Here is a 21,224-nt window from a genome sequence, read left to right as displayed (position 1 = left end):
TAAGCGAGAGCTATCCTGTGAGCATGTGTGTGTACGGGATCACAAAGCGCTGTAAAGGTGCGCGTCTGGAAGGTCTCATAAATTCCACAGAGGCCACATTTCTCTCCCCTGCCGGACTCAGAGCCTTGAACAGCAAACATCGATCCCTTAAAACCTCTAACCTCTCCGCTAGTTCTCTCTTTACAACCGCTAATGAAGAGAAAAATCTCTCTCTCTCTCCCCCCTTCTTTCTCTCTGCCATTTTTCTCCCTGAACTCTCTCTGCTCTCTCTCTTTCAACGACATGGACTACAGGGAAGGATTCGGCTCTCTTGAAGGGAGAGACAAATAGAAAGTGAGAAGGACGCCATTCATCAAGGCTTTAGTTAAATCAACAGATTTTAACATGATTTGTAGAGCGCTGGGTAGAGCTAGAAACATACCACACTGAGTACAGGACATGTCACATACATGTGCGTATGCACGAGAAAAAAGAGAGAGAAAGATATTGAGAGAGGAGACAAAGAGAGGACTGAGAGCTGCTCACTAGACAAAAGTCCCACATTCATCAAAGCTGGCTTTAACCTTGATGCTGAATAGAAGACTACCCTGAGACTGAGAAATGGTTAAGCTCTCTGAGTTTAATGTCACACTACAGTTTGTTAATATCCTCGGCTAGGAAGCTGGGCTAAAAGAAACGGATTCGTTTATTGTGTGTCCTGGCTATCGGTCAATGAGGACAATGAGCTTTTGTGGGCTGGCCATTGTGGAGGCGAGTCAATGTTAAAAAAGGCACAAGCTTCGCATCCGGGCAAAAATCCGATCCCCCTCAGGATGTCTAGAGAGAATGGTCTGGAAGATATTGAATTAGGGGATGTAACGGACAGGAGGTGGACGTTTTCACATCCAGCTGATGTTTTGAAATGATGGAAATGTTTAGATGAGGAATGCTGTAGATGGGCGGTTCAGGTTAAATTAATAGAGCAGTTATGAGACTGGGCGGACAGCTTCTGAGGGAGGGTCTTGCAGCCAATGACAGGAGAGGAGAGTGAATTGTGTGAATTGATCATCGTTTGTTGAGATGATGCAAAAATGCTTCGCATGAATGTTCGCGGGGTCATATTTCCAGAGGACGCCACTGTCGTCTGACCTCGCCACTATGCCCAACTGAGATAACGCCATGACTTTAAAATGAAGACAGAAGACTAATGTTTTAAGGAGAGATTAGGCCTTTCTCTTCAAGAGTAGATAAACCCTCCCTTTTAGTGAGGAGAGAACAAAGACACCTCTTCCTTTCAGAAAAAAAACATCCTATCTTAGAGGACTGAGATGATTGGCAGCATAAATCTATCATTTTCTTCTTATTTATGGGAGTTGCATGGAGGTGACTGAATGGGAAAAAAAGAAAAGGGGGAAAAAAACAAAAACAACAAAAAGGACAGATTTTCATGTATATGCTGTCAATCAAATTTTCACTGCTGTCAGACAATCAGAATTTAGCATTATTATTTGTACTACGTAAGAAAACTTCACTAATCATTGAACAAAAGTGAATTTTTATATTTAAAAAAAGAAAAAGAACATTTCTTTTTAAATCAATTAAGGAAATGTCTTGAACAGTATAGTGTTGGCATGACTATCTGCAATCATTGTAACATTTACAATTTATCAATTTAAGCTCTCCTGAGCAAATTTCTCCCTTTCTTGAATGATTCAATATTAAGAGCTTCATGGTTTTGTTAGAAGTACTTGCAATATTAAACTATAGACAATAGACACACGAAGACTCATAAAACACCTTAAAAAGACACTCACATATCTCAACACTTGAAACTCTGGAAAGGTAGTGCTTAATTAAATCCTCGTTTTGAGTATAGTAACTGAAACTCAAATCCGGAAATCACAAAACAACAAGTTACCAAACATGATCCGAACAGAATCAATAACGACAATGTAAATAAAACTAGCAAACAAACGCAATTATATTAATTATGTATGCCCCAGTGCATGCTGGGAAGAGGGCAAATGGGCAAACCACAAAACCCTTTTCCTGTGTAAGCGCATTCTAGGGTTTCAGTTTTAGGAGGGGCTGAGCCCCCTACCTGATAATGAGCTGATCTGGCTCAGAACAAAACATCTCTTTTAACTGTGAGAAGTCACAAGTCTGAACATTTCTCACCTGACAACTTTTTTAAAAATACATCTCAGTCAATTTATGTACAGTATAAAAGCAACTGTGGTGCATCTTATTTTGTGGTTTTACTGTAGCGGAGAGCATTTGGAAAGAGAAATGAAGAATGTCTGTGAGTACTATGTGAAGCTGAACATCTCCTTATGACACTTAGGATATAGGACAACACATTCTCACCCCAAGGCGTCACCTTTGACCATGCTTCAATATTTGACGTTTTAGGCGCCCTTTAGCGTCACTTACATGACGCGATCCTACGGCGTCATCTAACTGACGCTAAAGGAAAGCGTCTGTTAGAGGACGCGGTTAGGTTTAGGTGTGGGGTGGGGGTAGGGTACACGCGATCCTAGGGCGTCATCTTACTGACGCTAAAGGGCGCCTAAAGCGTCAGATATTGAAGCATGTCCAAATGCTTCCCAAGGCGTCAGTTAAGTGACGCCTTGGGGGTGAGAATGGGCTGTATAGGAAGGATAATACTTTAAATTTCAAATAAACTTAAATTTTTACTTTTTTTAATGACTGGTAAGGGGATGATAACAACTGACACTCCTTAACCGATCATGAATTAATTAACCAATTACAATTACATTTTTGTAAATTAGAATTAAATTAAATTGAAAAGACAACAACTATGTAAGAATGATGCGTCTGAGCAAGCACTCTTGACGATTTGTCACCTTGCAATTCAGTTACAAATGGTTTTGTAGTCGGTTTTAAAAACATTTTTAAATTGAGTGCTCCATTCCTCATACGCGTGTGTTGGTGATGTCACAAGTGGGGTTTGTAGTGATGTCGTTATGAATTTAAGCAAGGCAAATTAACTAGTTCCAAATATTAATTTAATAACCATACTAGTCTAATAATAATTTAATACATAAATGAGAAAATGAGCCAATTATTGTACTGATATCGTCAAAGGCATCAGCCATCGCCGATATCTCTGACTATCGTCAATACATGAAACTATCGTCTATCGGCACAACCCTAATATACTGTATGTATATATATCATATATAATATGTAATATATATAATAAATAAGCCTATACGCTAAATATATTTCACTTAAACAATGAACAAAATAACAAATTGATGCGCTCCAAAAATTGCGCTGTTTTTATTGTGAGTGTACCCAAATACATACAGTATACAAATTCTTTTACAAATTAAATAATTGCAAACCTTTACAGTTTTGAATGACATCTTATGATTCTGTTGTAAGAAAAAATATTTTAAGTTGTTTCCGCTGTTATAAGGAACATTTTCAAGTAATCGTGCAGGCACCTCGCGCATACACAGATATCACTTTTTGTTTATTATCTTAGCCGGAAACACAATGGGCTAAACCCAGGGTGGGAAACCAAAGCACAGGAGAGATCATAAACTGTGGGATTCTTCAGATTGTTTGTGCACCCAGAGCACTGTAAATCACCCTGGTTCAAAGGAGCCTGCTAAATGACAAGCGACTGCTGCTGATAAAAGCTGACTGCGAACTGACGAATGCAAATGAAGTACAATTAATCTGAGAATGCAGAGACACATTTATTCTACACACTACGGGCAGGAGCTGGCAGATAAAGGGAGAAAAATATGTGAAATGGTAATGGGATGCTTGTCAAAAGGTCCATCAAAAGATGATGTCATTTTTTTTTATGCTAAAACACATTCTCATGATCTCAGCTTGATGTACAGAATCAATAAATTACCTATAAATAGTTGTTTGGCCATTTCGTTAGATATGCAGAATATACACACTTACCCCCCTTAAGTAAAACTCTTAAAGGTCCCCTGACATGGGTTTATTTTATTATTTTATAATGTTTCCTGGGTTGCCCTTATAATGTTAGTATGTTTTTCAGATCCAAAATAGTCATAATTTAGAAATAAAAAGGCAATTTTCCTAGCCTGATTTTGAGCGCTCTGTTTGAGGGGGCGTGTCTGCGGTGGGATTCAGTGTAACCACCCACTGCTGTCATTGGCTGACAGGCTTATATATGAAATAGCTATGTATTACATGCAAAACTCGAATACTTTTACAACAGCTATTATACTGTAGGTTTTTACTATTACAGATATCGAGATTAACGAATCGTGAGAAGTTTTTAAAGTATTTAGATCTATTCCCATAAAACGTCGCCGTGATGAGCATTGAGCAGGAGAGGACAGTCTGTTGATCGCGAGAATGAAGATCTTATCATTGCAACGCAGTTTCTGCTCTCTCCAATGCTTTCACCGATGCAGACACGATGATGTATACAGTAAAAGCTTTGTTCTGCAGTGTAACGTGCGTCATTGATTTCATAACGAGTTGTCCAAATAAACTCACGCTGTGTGGGAAGATTGTCCTTTGATCGCTTTCTGTATAATTTGTTCAGAATTTAAATACGATTATTTTCATCCTACTAAAAGAAACGATGTGAAGTTGATATCTTAGTCATTGGCTTGACTTAAATCGCACCTGCGTGTTCGTACTTGCTGTTCTCATTTTCTCATGGGCGAGCCAAATTTTCTCTCCGAGGCAAAGCAGAGAAAGGGGAGGTAACCTTTCCTCCTCATGACGTCATAAGGAGGCGATTCAAGATCAGCGCGTCTGAGCTGCAGAGAAGAGAAAAATAGCCACAGCTCGGTTTACACCGATTGAAAATTCTAGACACGACACGAGGGGACCAAATACAGGCTAGGGGAACTAATATTAATGTTAAAAAACCTCAGAAAGTGAAAATTTCATGTCAAAAATAATAAGACATGAAATTTCGAAATCAGACTCTTCCTATTCAAGCATGCAGCCGAACACCTTGCCAAAGCTCTGGCCTGGACTACTATAATGTGTTTTTCGGCTACAATCAAACCTCTGCAAATGATCTAGAATGCGGCAGTGATTTTTAACGAACCCAAGTGAGCGCATGTTATATCTCTCTCTGTCTCACTCCACTAGCTGTCAGTTTCTGCCCGCACGCATCAAGTTCAAGGCACTGATGCTTGCGTACAGAACACTCGGAGGATCTGCACCCTTACCTCCACTCACTACTGTAAATCAATGCTCCCCTGAAACCTGCAGTCATGGTACCAGCACAAAGAATGTAAAATAACTCTTTCAAACCTTTCATTGTCCCTTGGTGGTGGAATGATCTTCTCTATCTGACTGCATCCCTCTCTACCTTTGAAAAACAAGTAAAGCCAACTCACAACTGTTAATGGAAAAATCTCTTCATTCTGACCTATATTTCTGTAATAGCTTGTACTTTGTACTATTCCAAGCAATTTTGGAACTTTTTATTGTGGCACTTTTCAATTACTGTACCACTGGAATGGTTTAAGTTTTCCTCATTTGCGAATTGCTTTGGATAAAAGCGTCTGCTAAATGAATAAATGCAAATCTCAATTGTTTCAGCAATTAGATTAAATGGAAGGCAAAATGAGTGAGATAGAGAGAGAGAGAGTAAAAAAGTACCCTAGTAATCTCATTCGTGTCTCCAGAGATCTCCACAACGTCTCGCTTGGACTTCAGATTTGTCAAGATCTCAAAGTCTGCAATGAAAAGCATTTCTCATCTAATTCATCCAGAACAAATGTTCTGAGCTATGCAATTCAATATTTGTAGGCTTTGTTCATTATTTTATTATAGCTGTATAAAGCATGTCAACAATCATCTCATTTATGTCTTTTATTTAAATAAAAGCGAGCTGTGTTAATAGATTTGTTCTTGGTCAAATTCCTTTCAAAATTCAGAGAGAAATTTGCATGTAAACACTTACATGATAGATGAAAAGCATAATAAGGATAATTATTTTCATGTTACGTCAGATAACATTATATGAAAGGCCAAGCGTAAAATTATATAATCATTTAATTAAATAAATAAAAAAAACACTAAAAACAAAAATCTATCATGGTCCAAGTGACTTGAGGCATCACAACATTATAATGTGCAGTTTGAAAAATTGATATTTAAAGATTTGCTAAAGATTAAATTTAACAAATGTTATTAAATTAATACTGATTTTAAAGATGAACCTGAAGAAGTGAGCGTTAGATGGTCATCTACATGTAAAAAAAATAGAGTAAATGGGCAATTATTATTTGATAATATAATATATAATATATAATATATAATTATTATTAAATATTATGCATACTGTATGCATCCTAAGTAAATTGCAGAAAATATCCAACATTTAAGATGCAGAAACATTGCAAAGCAGAAAAAAAACACTGAAGCTGGGATAGATAAAGCTTTATCTGATGAAACCTCTCTCATGGGGCAGACTAACATGTTTATAAAGTCATCCTATCACCCTGAATAGCTTCATCTATCAGCCTGTTTGATTGTCTTAAGTACAGGCTTTAAACAGGTTATTTGAATAGATATGCGACCATGGCATTTCACTCACAAAGGCAACCAAATATACAAAAGCAAGGGTATACACCTTATGTAGCTCCACCGCTTTTCGGTCTTCTGGTTTGTATTTTCATACCATGAAGGCAAGATATTATGGATTTATGAATGAACCGCTCGTTTTAAAGGGTTAGTTCACCCAAAAATGAAAATTCTGTCAGTATTTACTCACCCTCATGTTGTTCCAAACCTCTATGTATTTATTTGTTCTGCTGAACACAAAGGAAGATACAGGGGTTGGACAATGAAACTGAAACACTGGCCAATGTTGGAGGTTTCACATCTATATGCCTGGCGTCCAATCTTCAGAGTGAAGCACGAGTGGATCAGTGATGGTTTGAGCTCCAATATCATGACAATCCTGATTGTATTTGATAAACACGACACTGCCGAGGACTACCAAACCCTTCTGGAGGATCATGAGCACCTGATACTCAAACCGTGTATCAGCATGATCATGCACCAACACACACAGCAAGACTTGTGACAGAAGGGTTTGATGAAGATGAAAGTGACGTTGAACATCTCCCATGGTCTGCACAGTCACCAGATCTGAATATTATTGAGGTGTTTTGGAGGAGCGAATCCCTCTGGTCACTGTGAAGGACTTCTATCTGTCATTCCCAAGATGAATTGGTGCTGTATTTGGATGCAAAATGAGGCCCTCACCATTCTAAAATTATTGTGTTGTAAAACCAAGTGTTTCAGTTTCATTGTCCAACCCCTGTATTTGGAAGAATGTTTTAATCAAACAGATCTCATTCCCCATTGACTACCATAGTATGTATTTTTTCCTACTATGGAAGTCAATGGGGAATGTGATCTGTTTGATTAAAACATTCTTCCAAATATCTTCCTTTTGTGTTCAGCAGAACAAATAAACACATAGAGGTTTGGAACAACATGAGGGTGAGTAAATACTGACAGAATTTTCATTTCTGGGTGAACTAACCCTTTAAATTTAAATTCTTTACAATCTGCTCACTTTTGTTATGACATCTGTAAAAACATTACAATTCTCATGATAACTTTTCTTAACTCTAAAATAAGTAAGTACACTTCATCGAGGCTATACAAATATACAGAACTACCACAAAACCAGAAGTTCAAAGACAAAATTCTACAATTGGCTGTGTACGCGTTTCTCTGGCGCATACCGTCTATAGGTGTTCTCTGAACAACATGCCTTCCTATCCATCAGCCGAAGCCCCACCACTGCTTAGCCTAAGGGTGTGTCTTTATCCTCTGGAACAAACATGCAAACACAGACAGATACACAAAATTCATCTGTTTGATTTCTTCCCGTTTAAGGGAAATGGCAGAAAGCCATTGTGGGTCTTCTGGGATCTGGTGGGGTTTTTTTTTTCATTGATCTAGTGTTTTGCTCATAAAAAGAAAAATTACGATCCATAAACGTGCATCCATTTTTTTAACTGCTGTTGAAGCAATGAAGTCCTTTTCACAACTTCAAATTAGTAAAATTGCACACACACACACACACACACAAAAAATCATTAGTTAGTGCATGTGTGTGTAAAAACTATATGGCTGTCACTTAATCTAAATTTGTTTACATTTATGGTAGGAAGATGATTAAAGGACAATATTATTTGGAAAAAAAAAATTAGAAGTGTAAATGCATATAGATCTCATATATGGCTGCTGTATTATGCATGTGTTAGGTAGAAAGAAACATCTTGAACAGCATGCGTGTATAAAGTGAAAATGAATAATTCAGCAGCGGATGCCAGATTCACCGGAGAGAAAACTACGCCCACGCTCATACCCATATGTCTACTGCTTCCTGCTTCATGGCCTTTTGCACGTTTAATGTTGAATGGGTCCCCGCCTTCTCCACCCAGTGTCAGCTTGCCACACCCTCACAATGCCTCACCTATTTCAGTACTGCCATGTCCTACATCGCTCCATCTACATCATTCCTGCATCACTCCTTCATTTACCAGTGGATTCAGATTCAGTAAATCCACATTCAATAAAAAGATTTTCTGGAATGAATAAAGTTGTCCAGTTCGTCTCTAAAGCCAGTCATTTAGTCACATAAGCCTGGCAATTCAGCTCATCTTGAGAAACTCAATTTCATTAACATGTAACTGGCCAACGTAAGTCAAAAATGCCCATTCAGTGTACACTCTAAAAAATGCTGGGTTGTTTCAACCCGTGTTTGGGTCAAATATGGACAAACCCATTTTACAAAATATATATATATAGAAGGTTGGGTTTGTCAATATTTGAGTGTATAGGCCAAACAATCATTATACTGTCACAATAATATCTGATCATTTCAGGCTGTCCTGTCACAGTATAAATGGGCTTTGCAAAAAAAAAAAAAAAAAAAAACACTGGACAAATATTGTAAGTGCTATGTAAATGTATTGTAAACCCACATAATGAAGTAAAATTGAAAAAAAAGTCTAATAGATCATTTAGTTTCCTTTAACATTATCTTTGATTTCTGATATCTTCTGGCAGATTTTGAAGCCATTGTAGCTCCATAAATCAAGATAATTAAAACCTGGCTGAGGTGACTGGACATTTTATCTTTTATGCTGGCATTTTTAGTTTGGATAGATGGAGTTTCGTCTCACTGAAACCATCTTACTTAGTCCCCTGGATACTATAAGCTGCTATCTGGGTCATTGCACTCATACAAAAACACCTCCCGTTTAACCAACAGAAACCTGCTTTTGACACAGACAAACCCCCCACACGTTAAAAAAAAAACCTCACGTACATAATAAAATGTTTGCCACTCTGCACAATAATGTTGAAAAAAAGAAAAAATAATAAGTATCATGTCTAATGTCTAAAACCCTTTCTCACTCTAACACACACACAGATTCACTCAGTGCCTTTGATACATTTTCATCAACAATTATTGATTGTCTCTCTCTTTGTCCCAGCAGGATCCTTGACTCAATTAGGACATAACACACACACACACACTCCACTTCAGTGGCGTGCACAGGGGTGGGGCGGGGTATGGGGCCCCTTTTGTCTCAAAATGTATTGTCCCCTTTTCTGATAATTGTAAATAATAATGATTATTATTATTATTATAAATATTATAATAAATAACAATACACATACACACACTTGCCACTAAAAATAATAATACAAACAAATATTATATCATATTATAAAAAAAAGGTAGGTTCTGGTACGCACTAGCAGCAGTTCACGCGAGTCTTCAAGTGAGCAGCAGGTAACATTTAAGCTAATATGGAAAATTACATTTATCCTACCATCACCATGCTAATCTAAAAGTTGCAGGCAGCATTCAAGTTATTCTTAACTATAATAAAAAAAGTATAACTCGATTTCAGCGCAATCTGTATAGTATTCTGTATACTTCAAAAAAAGTATCATTCGATTTCAGATGCATTCTGAGTGACAATGTCATTCGTTTTCATCTAAGGAATAAAAGTGCAAGGGGAAATACGTCTAACTTAGTTAAACGAAATCTTAAGTCCATGTCGAAACCTAAATTGTGAGGAACTTTCATAATAATAACGCTTTACAATAAGGTTAATTTGTTCATTACTCATGTATGAAGTAACTTGAACTAAGTTAACCATGACCAACACATTTGTTACTGTATCTTAGTTAATAATACAACCGTTAATTGTTTATTCATGTTATGTCACAGTGTGCATTAACGAGCATGTGGTTGTTTAAAGCTCAAATCTCTGGTTTATTTATAAAAATGTATCTGATGTTTTCTGACGAGTTGTGACATCCAGGCTTCTGACGTTTGCCGCTGGCTCTGATGTCTCTAGTCTAGTGGATAAACTTGACGTATAATTCGTATTGTGTATCAGAGTTTAAAACTTTAAATAGAAACTTTAAAAAGAAACTTGACATATATTTAGGCTATTTGACTTTAAATTTGTAGCCTATTAGAGAGCTTATTTGTTTGCCTTATTTCTCATTGAAGCTTCTATACCTTTAAATATTATTGATCATTAAAACTGACATTTAAGAAAAAGAGACAGGGTTGTGTAATTTTATTTTCTATAATTGAATATATATATATATATATATATATATATATATATATATATATATATATATATATATATATATATTACTATATCAGTAAAATCAGTAAAGGGGGGGTCAGTAAAATACTGAACATGTCCTTTAATATGTTTGAGATTTTTTTTATGAAAAGAGGTAGAGTGTTTTGTAACATATTTTGTTTTATTGTTGCCTACAATATAAAGAGATAACCGGAGTAGCCAGAGCTTGCTGAGTGATGCGATCAAGAACGGCGCTGTTCCATTTGCAGAATAACCAGACTTGCATCCTCTCGTCGTCGGGAGTTTTTTCTCCTAAATCGAACTTGGCAAGTCCGAACTACCAAGGATGCAAGTCCGAAGTTTGCGTACTTGGTATTGAGAAATGGCCCTGACCTCCGAACTGAATGTCAGAATGGGAAAGAAAGGTGATTTAAGCAATATTGTGCGTGGCATGGTTGTTGGTGCCAGACATCTGAGTATTTCACAATCTGCTCAGTTACTGGGACTTTCACGCACAACCATATCTAGGGTTTACAAAGAATGGTGTGAAAAGGGAAAAACATCCAGTATGAGGCAGTCCTGTGGGCGAAAATGCCTTGTTGATGCTAGACGTCAGAGGAGAATGAGCCGACTGAACTCAAGCTGAACTGATTCAGAAGAACAAATTTGACTGAAATAACCACTCGTTACAACCGAGGTATGCAGCAAAGCATTTGTGAAGCCACAACACGCACAACCTTGAAGCTTTGGGCTACAACAGCAGAAGACCTTACCGAGTACCACTCACCTCCACTACAAATAGGAAAAGGAGGCTACAATTTGCAAGAGCTCATTAAAATTGGACAGTCGAAGACTGTTGCCTGGTCTGGTGAGTCTCGATTTCTGTTGAGACATTCAGGGAGTCAGACTTTGATGTAAACAGATTGAGAAGATGGATCCATCATGCCTTGTTACCACTGTGTGGGTTGCTGGTGGTGGTGTATTGGTGTGGGGAATGTTTTCTTGGCACACTTTAGACCCCTTAGCGGCAATTGGGCATCATTTAAATGTCACAGCCTACCTGAGCATTGATTCTGACCATGTCCATCCCTTTATGGCCACCATGTGCCCATCCTCAGATGGCTACTTTCAGCAGGATAATGCACCATGTCACAAAGCTTGAATAATTTCAAATTGGTTTCCTGAACATGACAGTGAGTTCTCTGTACTATAATGGCCCCCACAGTCACCAGATCTCAACCCAATAGAGCATCTTTGGGATGTGGTGGAACGGGAGCTTCATGCCCTGGACGTGCCCTATCAATACGGGCCAACATAATCTAAAGGATGCTTTCAGCACCTTGTTGAATCAATGCCACGTAGAATTAAAGCAGTTCTGAAGGCGAAAGGGGGTCAAACACAGTATTAGTATGGTGTTCCTAATAATCCTTTAGGTGAGTGTAATACATACATTAAATTTACAACATTAATTAAACTAAAAATTAATTTTCCATAATAACCTTCTTGATTCTCACGGTTTTGCTTGGTAAAGTAAATAATTAGTAATATTATCATCATTTCCCTATTTTCATTTGATGTGTTATGCATTCTAATAACTGGATCAACGTATTTTCTTAGAATGCCAAGAAAAGAAAGAATAAAAACTAAAACAAAAATCACGGAACTCTCTGATGGAGCCAAAGCAAGCATCCTTCTCACCAGTTGGCTGAAAAGAGCAAAAAAAAAATGCAGGTACTGTTAAATTACATTAAATTTTTTGGTCCCTCCGCCCCTGCCCCTGAGGAAGTCTGAGCACACCACTGCCCCACTTAATGTCTTCATAGTGTGTGCAAGTCTGGTAGCTAACGTGTGCTTGTTAAAGTAAAAATTGTGGTGAGGCCAGACGATACAGCCTCATTAAATTCATTCAATTAAATAAACACACAGACCAATTAAAACCCTTTTTTTAAGATAAACACTCCATTAAAACATCTGACCTTAATCTAAACTGTGAACCCGATACTGTCCCTTATTCGTTCCCTAATGATAATTATATACTCATACCTGAACAGAATTCAACAGAAAGTTCTTATTATTAACTTCATTAAATTTCCTTTAAAGTCCATGATCCATAAAATTACACAGATCTCACCCTGTATTTATTTATTTATTTATTATGTTTTGGCTACTTTGATCATGATTTCAGTTACCAGTACATTAGTCTCAGCTCCAATTAACAATTTCTACTATTTTTAAAGTAATATTCCAGATTGAATACAAGCACTACAATAAAAAACATATTTTAAAATTTTTTATTTTATTTATTTAAAAAATATATAATTATAACAACACTTTTTAAAAATCGAAGAATGATTTGTTAATCTTTTTTCCCCATTTCCATTCCACAGATTTAACTATATGTGTATATATGTGCTAACTGATAATCCACAGTTTTCCTGAAGAATTATACTGGCCTGATTCTAACCTTAACCCAACCCCAACACTACCCTAAAAGACAATGAGATAGAATATTTACGATAAGCCTATTGGCCAATTAAATTACTTCAGCACCGAAGTCACACAACAAAGTCACATTTCCAGTTAACATGTTTTATGGGTCCTTTTCTTCTCATCTGTGATGCTTTTCCTCAACAGGACAAAAGTTGAGGAAGATAATGGCAGATTCATTCGTTCTTTGTGTTCCTCTTTAGCTTTATTCCTTTTATCCCTTTGCTTCCCTTCATTTGCACAGAAAATGAACTGAGAACACATTTAGATTGTTGGATAAGGATGAACGTTAAGAGACAAAGCAGACGGATTGCATCTGTTTAGACAGGGTGCCACTAACGATGGGGTGAAAGACGACCATACGATCATTAACAGCACATCTCCAGAGCATGAACATGTGCGCACACGCACACACACACACACACACACACACACACACACACACACACACGCACACGCACAAAGCCGTTTCTCTGGCATAATTAAAAGGAAAAAATACATTCTGCTGTGTCTGTTGACCTGCAGAGAAAATTGTGTTCAGCATTCTTAAAAAAAAAAAATATATATATATATATATATATATATATATAAAATCCAAGATGGATCAAAATTTGCAGCATAAATTATATATACACACACATTATCGATTACAGTAAATATTGATGAGTACGATTTTTGGGTTTTGAAACAAATTTTTCCCAGCATGGATTCATTAAATGGATCAAAAGTGACAGTAAATGGCTGTAATGCCTACTGAAAACTCACATGAATAAATTGCCTTTTAAAATATATTAAAAATAAACAGTTATTTTAAATTGTAATAATATTTGACAATATTATTTTTTTTTTATGGTTGATCAAATACATGCAGCCTTGGTGAGCATAAGAGAAAAAATTCTTACCAACCCCTTAATGAATTGGCACAAATTATTATTCGATTAACATTTACTTTATGAAAGCTTCACAGACCATATTATTACAACGGCCCGGTCCAGCAGATGTCCTTTATAAAACATTAGGAAGATTAGACCCTTCCTATCAGAAGAGGCCACACAACTCCTTTTCCAAGCTCTTGTTCTCTCCAGACTGAACTATTGTAATGCCCTCTTAGCGGGCCTTACGGGCATGTACGATCATGCCTTTCAAACTGATCCAGAGAGCAGCAGCGAGGGTGGTCTTCAACGAGCCGAAGAAAGCCCTCGTCACATCTCTTTACATAGTTTGCAGTAGCTGCCAATAGCCGCTGGCATCAAATTCAATGCACTGATGTTTTCCAACAAGACAACAACTGGCTCTGCACCAAAACACCTTAACTCGCTAGTTCAGACTTATGCGCCCTCCAGAAGCTTGAGATCTGCAAGTGAACAACGCCTTGTGGTGCCATCATCCCAAATATACACAACACCACTCTCAGAGACCTTTACCTGGACTGATCCCAGCTGGTGGAATGACCTGCCTACCTCAACCCGAGCAGCTGAGTCTTTACACATCTTTTTCGTCATCACCTGACCAATTAATACTAGTAGCACCTTTTCTATTCTATTCTATTTTTTTGTTACAGCACTTGTATACTGTTGCACTCTTGTTGGTCTGATTGCTTCTATTGTTCTCCTCATTTGTAAGTCGCTTTGAATAAAAGCGTCTGCTAAATGCTTGAATGAAAATGTAAATGAATGATCATAGCAGTTTTCATTTCTTAAATTCTTTTTCCTCCTGTAAGGTCTTTGTTCTTGCATAAAGAAACAAGGTGTAATGTGGAAAGCCTTAACTGATGGTCAGATGTACTAACGCTTTTGCGCCTACTTCAGCCGTATTTGTTTAGCAAAGTGCGGATAAAATCATGGTGAGGTATGTATGAACGGGACGGGTCCCACCAGGACGCACAATGGCGAAAAGCGCTTTTCGTGTCATGCATATGCATTCATGGGATGGTCAAAAGGGAAAGTGGGAGTGTCACATAAAGAGATGGGAGGGGAAGCGTAAACTGAGGCTAATTATGTATCCCCTAATTATAATTATTGTCTGTATTATGTACAGAAAAAGCAAGTGAAAGCATGCCTCTATTTTGGGATGAAACTTCACTGCCTCGTAAAAACAGGTGTAACTTAGGAAGCGAGTTCCCTGGCCTCCTGGTGAAAAATGGCAGCAGTAATCCAAAGATGAAGACATAGGCTAAGGAGGCGAGCTGAAAAGATTTTTGACACAAGAATCCCACTTTTCTCAGTTGAGTGAAAACTAAATCATTAAGCATTACAGATTAAGCAGCTATGCAATATTACAGTTAATGGAAGAAATCAAAGATGACATTGAATCTCCGACTCAGCGTTCACATTCTATTCCATCAGTTGCACACTGCATAACATGCACACTGCAGGTTCACATCAAGCGCTTTCAGCATCTTGGCCATGGCGCTATTAACTCTGCGTTCGCAAATGTACGTACATCTGGCCCTGAATGTGTTCACAACAGAAAAACGTTGCACATAATTGTAGAAATGAACATCATGAATGTCAGTTTCTCAAGAAATCATTATAACGTGTTTGGGAATTGCACAGGTCCTCATTTCATTAGAGAGAAACATACTTCCAGACACATGATTAGTGTTTAAGAGGCTGCTGTATGAACCTCTGACCAGAAACTTTATTAACTGCAGCCCTTCAAGCATTAATGGATGAAACCTTTTACCCTAATGTTTTTCTCTAAAACACACTTTTTTTGTGCGATTTTCCAGAGAAATGCCTGTTAAAGGGTGAAAGCGGAGAAAATTAAATCAGTACACTGAGACATGTCTCTCTCTCTCTCACACACACACACACACATACGGTGACTTGGCTAAACAAAACTTTAACACCATTAACCTCTGAACGGCCTTGTGGGATATTTACTCTTTCATCTCTCGTTCTCCCTCATCCCTTGTTCATAAATATTCATCTCTCTAATAGAGTTTTTCACAGTGTGAGTTCTGCTAATTCCATATGACCCCAGCCAGCATGACAGCAGCCATGGACAGAGAGAGAGAGAGAGAGAGAGAGAGAGACATACAGCAGAGGTGGAGAGATAAGACACTCACCGATGATGTACGTCAGCAGTAGAGCGAGAGTCAGCGTAATTGCGCTGGCGCTCAAAGCCGTACATTTCCAGTTACAGCAGCGATAGGGTTTACTGAATGAGAAGAGTGGTCTGGAGAGGGTGGTTCTGGGTAGAGGCCTCGGAGGCGGCGAATACACCGTGCTGGATGTCAGAGGGTAATTCTGATTGGCCGCGTTGAAAATGGCAGACGATCCGGAACCGTGCTTGAACAAGAAGTGCCTGTAAAGGAAAGGAATAACAGTGATATGATTTGTCAATCAATTTGATCATGAAAATACATCCAAAAACAAATTACACCTGAAAGACAGAGTCAAAGAGACACAGAGAGAGCAACCGAGAGATTGAGTGAGAAAAAGAGAGAGGTGTGTGATTACTCTCACTAGGTTTGGTTACTAATTGGAGTCATTTGCTCTCACGTGCATTTAATTACAGATATTTAGCACCAGAGATTAATGAGCCTTAATTAATAGATAACATCCCTTAGATTCATTATGATAATAATTACACAGAGGAGTCCATTCTTACAGTAATTAAAAGGTGCCTACTTAAAAACAATTTACACAGAGATACACAGTACTTGTGTTGCCTTGCACTATGTTACAATGGTGGGCAGTTACCAAATAAAAAAAAAATTATAATAACCATTTTTTTTTAAAAATCAACAACTTTTTTTTTGTTTAAATTTATATGCCTTTTTAAGAGCAATATTTGTATATTTTAGGTGTACACTGTAATTTCCACGATTTTAATAATATTTTAGCTTTTTTTAAAAATCCTTAAAACAACACATTCTAACTGACGCTTTTGACCATACGTCAACATCCGACGTTTTAGGGTACCCTTTAACGTCAGTTAGATGATGATCCTATTACCTTTAGTGTCAGTTAGATGGCGCGGGTAGGTTTAGGTCTGGGGTAGGGTTAGGATTAGATAGCGTCATCTAACTGACGTACGCGTTGTAGATGACGTCTTGGGATGAGAACGGGCTGCCTAAAACTCACAGCTTTTTAAAATTCACACTTGGTGTAAAAGAACAAGGTATTTTTAGAAAATATAAGAAGTAATCTAAGCAGTCTTTTTGACTTTAAATATAGTCAAAAAACAGTATGCATAAAAATGATTTTAATAAGAATAAAAATGTAGCATAAAGTAGTTTTAGATTAAGTATATCCAGTCACAATGTAGGACGTGTCAAAGCACTATGTAGTTATTATTTCATTTAAAAGTTCCCTTTTAATATCATGACATGCGGCTAGTTGCGCAACACACAGGAGCAGATACACAGCCGTTTAACCGTGTCATCACGATGACAGACAGATTGACAGATAGCCATGGGGAAATTGGTAACAGCTTTTAGGTTAAAAGCCCAAAGGCAACAGAAGAAAGATCTTCAAATTCCCAAGATACACATGGATTCTCAACAGCAATTGATCCCTTTGCAACATCAGCTAGTGATGGAACAGGGTAAACGTGTGCAACTCTTCCAAAGGCACAAAGGGTCAATCAATAAAAAGGACCAAAATCATTGAAAGGTAGATCAGTCTAAACACATTTACAAGTTAATATGCTGATGAGGCAAAAACGCATGATGACATCAATATGGATTGAAGTCAAGGTGGGGAAAAACTGAACACACACACACACACACGCTCACACACACACACACACACACATCTATATTTATATTATAGTAGGGACTTCCCATCTGTTGTTTAATTACACAAAACCCTACCCCCTACACACAGCTTTTGGTCATTTTAGATTTTTATTGAAGCACTGTTTAGTCCATTTATGATGTTGCGTTCATTTTTGTAACTTCCCAAAGGTCCCCACAAAAAGGGTCGTTTCAGGTTTCACTATATTTCCAGGGACATTTGGGCCCAACAAATTTACACAAGGAGACTTGCAAAAGCACATAAAAATATAACAATTATGGTTTACACATTTAAACAATTTTAATCAAATTGATTGCATGATATGCAGATTGCATTAATCACAATTAGTTTGATATATTATAATACAAAATATATTATTATAGCTGACAAGAAGTAAATTACTGAATGGGCATTGCAAAAAGCGACATTAGATGTAAATATATTGTTTTTTCCCCCATTTCAAATTATTTAGAAAAATCCAGTTTGCCCATTTGTCCACTATATTTTGTAGCATTTTTTTTTTTTAGAGAAGTAATTGTAATAAATGAATACATTTATTGACAGTCGCAATTAAAATGCTTTCCTACCATATGACTGACTGACAAAAGCAGCAGGATGCAATGTCGAAATGTCAATAAAAGCACATATACTGTTTCAGGGTCAAATAAAAGCCAAGTACCAAAGGTGAGTTGAGTCAATGAGAAAGCACCCACCAGATACACACAAGCAAGCTTTGGATATTTGTTTATAGTGTCTTACAGGGATGCCGAACAAAGCCCTGAAAGAAGCATTTAAATGAGCATGCAATGGAAAAATGAGGCTTGAGACTGAGAGAAAAATTACAGTTTACCTCAGCCATTTAAAAAAAAGAAAGTTAATTTCACACTTAGACACGCAGAACTAATCCTGTCTTTATTTACTGTAGAATAAATAAATAACAATTAACACTTCGAAAAAACAAAGAGAATATTGAGACGAAGGAAAAAGACAGAAAAGAGCAGGTGTAAACACATGAGATCACAGTTTTACAAATCAGATTCCTACAGTCTCAAAATAAATATTCTATTCCACTGAGTGCTTTTTTCCCCCACTAAAATATCAGAGCCTTCAACTCAAAAAGTCAAGGTGGGTATTGTTTTTAAACCAAACACTTTTTGAAAAACTGTGAAATATGCCATGCATACAGAAAACAATCTCAGATTGAAATAACACAGATTTTTTTATATAGAACAGCTGAGTGACATAAAAACACAATTTTAAGCCAGCAATTGATCACCATGCATTTCCATTTTTAGACTGATCGAATTGAGATATTTGAATAAACATTTTATATTATGTATTAAAATGTTTATTAATTCAATATTTCATTATATATTATATAAAACCTATTGAGATGATACAGACAAATAAATGTCAGTATATTTTTATTGGGAAAATATAAACTATGTCTGCACATTAAATATATACACTCACCTAAAGGATTATTAGGAACATCTGTTCAATTTCTAATTAATGCAATTATCTAATCAACCAATCATTTGGCAGTTGCTTTAATGCATTTAGGGGCGTGGTCCTGGTCAAGACAATCTCCTGAACTCCAAGAATGTCAGAATGGGAAAGAAAGGTGATTTAAGCAATTTTAAGCGTGGCATGGTTGTTAGTATTTAGTAATCTGCTCAGTAACTGGGATTTTCACGCATAACCATTTCTAGGGTTTACAAAGAATGGTGAGAAAAGGGAAAAACATCCAGTTTGCAGCAGTCCTGTCGGCGAAAACGCCTTGTTGATGCTAGAGGTCAGAGGAGAATGGGTCGACTGGTTCAAGCTGATAGAAGAGCAAATTTGACTGAAATAACCACTCGTTACAACCGAGGTATGCAGAAAAACATTTGTGAAGCCACAACACGCACAACCTTGAGGCGGATGGGCTACAACAGCAGAAGACCTCACCGGGTACCACTCACCTCCACTACAAATAGGAAAAAGAGGCTACAATTTGCAAGAGCTACCCAAAATTGGACAGTTAAAGACTGGAAAAATGTTGCCTGGTCTGATGAGTCTCGATTTCTGTTGAGACATTCAGATGGTAGATTCAGAATTTGGCGTAAACACAATGAGAACATGGATCCATCATGCCTTGTTACCACTGTGCAGGCTGCTGGTGGTGGTGTAATGGTGTGGGGGATCATGTTTTCTTGGCACACTTTAGGCCCCTTAGTGCCAATTGTAGTAGGCCTACCTGAGCATTGTTTCTGACCATGTCCATCCCTTTATGGCCACCATGTGTCCATCCTCTGATGGCTACTTCCAGCAGGATAATGCACCATGTCACAAAGCTCGAATCATTTCAAATTGCTTTCTTGAACATGACAATAAGTTCACTGTACTAAAATTAGGTTTTTGTGCACTAAATTGTACACTAACTAGGTTTTTGGTGTGCAGACATATTTTCTATTTTATATATATTTATATTATAATAATTGGGCAACTACTGTATGTTTAGGGAAGTTACAATAAACATCCACTTGGTAAAAATATGATGGGAGATGTTTGCATGGGAATGATGCTTCTGTGTATTAAAATCTCATATGATATGATTTACAGTATTCCATGCTGTATATACAGTACATATACTGTACTGTACAGAGTATGGCCACTGAATCAGCGAGTGTTCAGAATAATATGCTGATGGGAGAGATTCTCCTCTGTGCATTAATGTTGGTCTATTGATCCAGATTTAATTGAGAAAGTTCATTTGGGAGAGAGCAACATGTCAGCAGGTATAGACATCACCATGACGATGACACGTTCTCGATACAACGCCAATGTCATCGGCCGTTCGGCTCGGTTTGTCCAGAATCTCTCATGCAACCCTTTAACCTGAGGACTTTTCTTGCAGCGGTTGGCAGGATTTTTTAAACCACTCTAGAAAATTGGTAAATCTGCTTTTCTTAACCCCCAAATCTCAAAGAAAACATCTGAATGGGTGGCATTCACTCCGTGTCATGTTAGCCAAAGTATACGGCCATTTAAACTCCATAAGCAAATGAGGTTACATTTCTACACTTTTACATTTAGCTTCTTTCAGACATTTCAATCTCCTTTAAAAAGAATAAATTGACATTTAAAAAAAAAACAGGTCTGATTCTGCTGGAAAAATACTGTATGCAAATGGTTAAATTACCCAGCATTCCTCTAACAGCCGCTAGCATAAACATTCCATTGCTGTCTGCTGCTTGTGGTGGGTTTACAGTAGAAAAGGTGCTGCAGTGCTTAGCATAGTTCAAAATACTTTATCTGTTTAACTACTAAATCTGTTATTAGCTATTGTTTTGAGATAGCTGGATTTGTATAATAGTGTCTTTATTTAATCACAACATGACAAAGA

General features: G+C 37.3%; 1 protein-coding gene across 9 annotated transcripts in view; it reads right to left on the bottom strand.

Moving 5' to 3' along the window:
- Nucleotides 1–21,224, bottom strand: part of tenm1 (teneurin transmembrane protein 1) — a 278,449-nt gene that overhangs the window by 71,233 nt on the left and 185,992 nt on the right. For all 9 annotated transcript variants that reach the window (XM_089130471.1, XM_089130477.1, XM_039659141.2 and 6 more), the window contains one exon: nucleotides 16,162–16,400. In XM_089130471.1, coding sequence (XP_088986597.1) covers nucleotides 16,162–16,400 — 239 coding nt within the window. The remainder of the gene's footprint in view (nucleotides 1–16,161; nucleotides 16,401–21,224) is intronic.

This window comes from Pimephales promelas, chromosome 4 (genome assembly GCF_988280905.1).
Source record: "Pimephales promelas chromosome 4, fPimPro1.hap1.1, whole genome shotgun sequence".
In the NCBI taxonomy this organism is placed as follows: domain Eukaryota; kingdom Metazoa; phylum Chordata; class Actinopteri; order Cypriniformes; family Leuciscidae; genus Pimephales; species Pimephales promelas.
The sequence above is the reverse complement of the archived record's forward strand: the minus strand, read 5'-3'. Positions and strand labels throughout refer to the sequence as shown.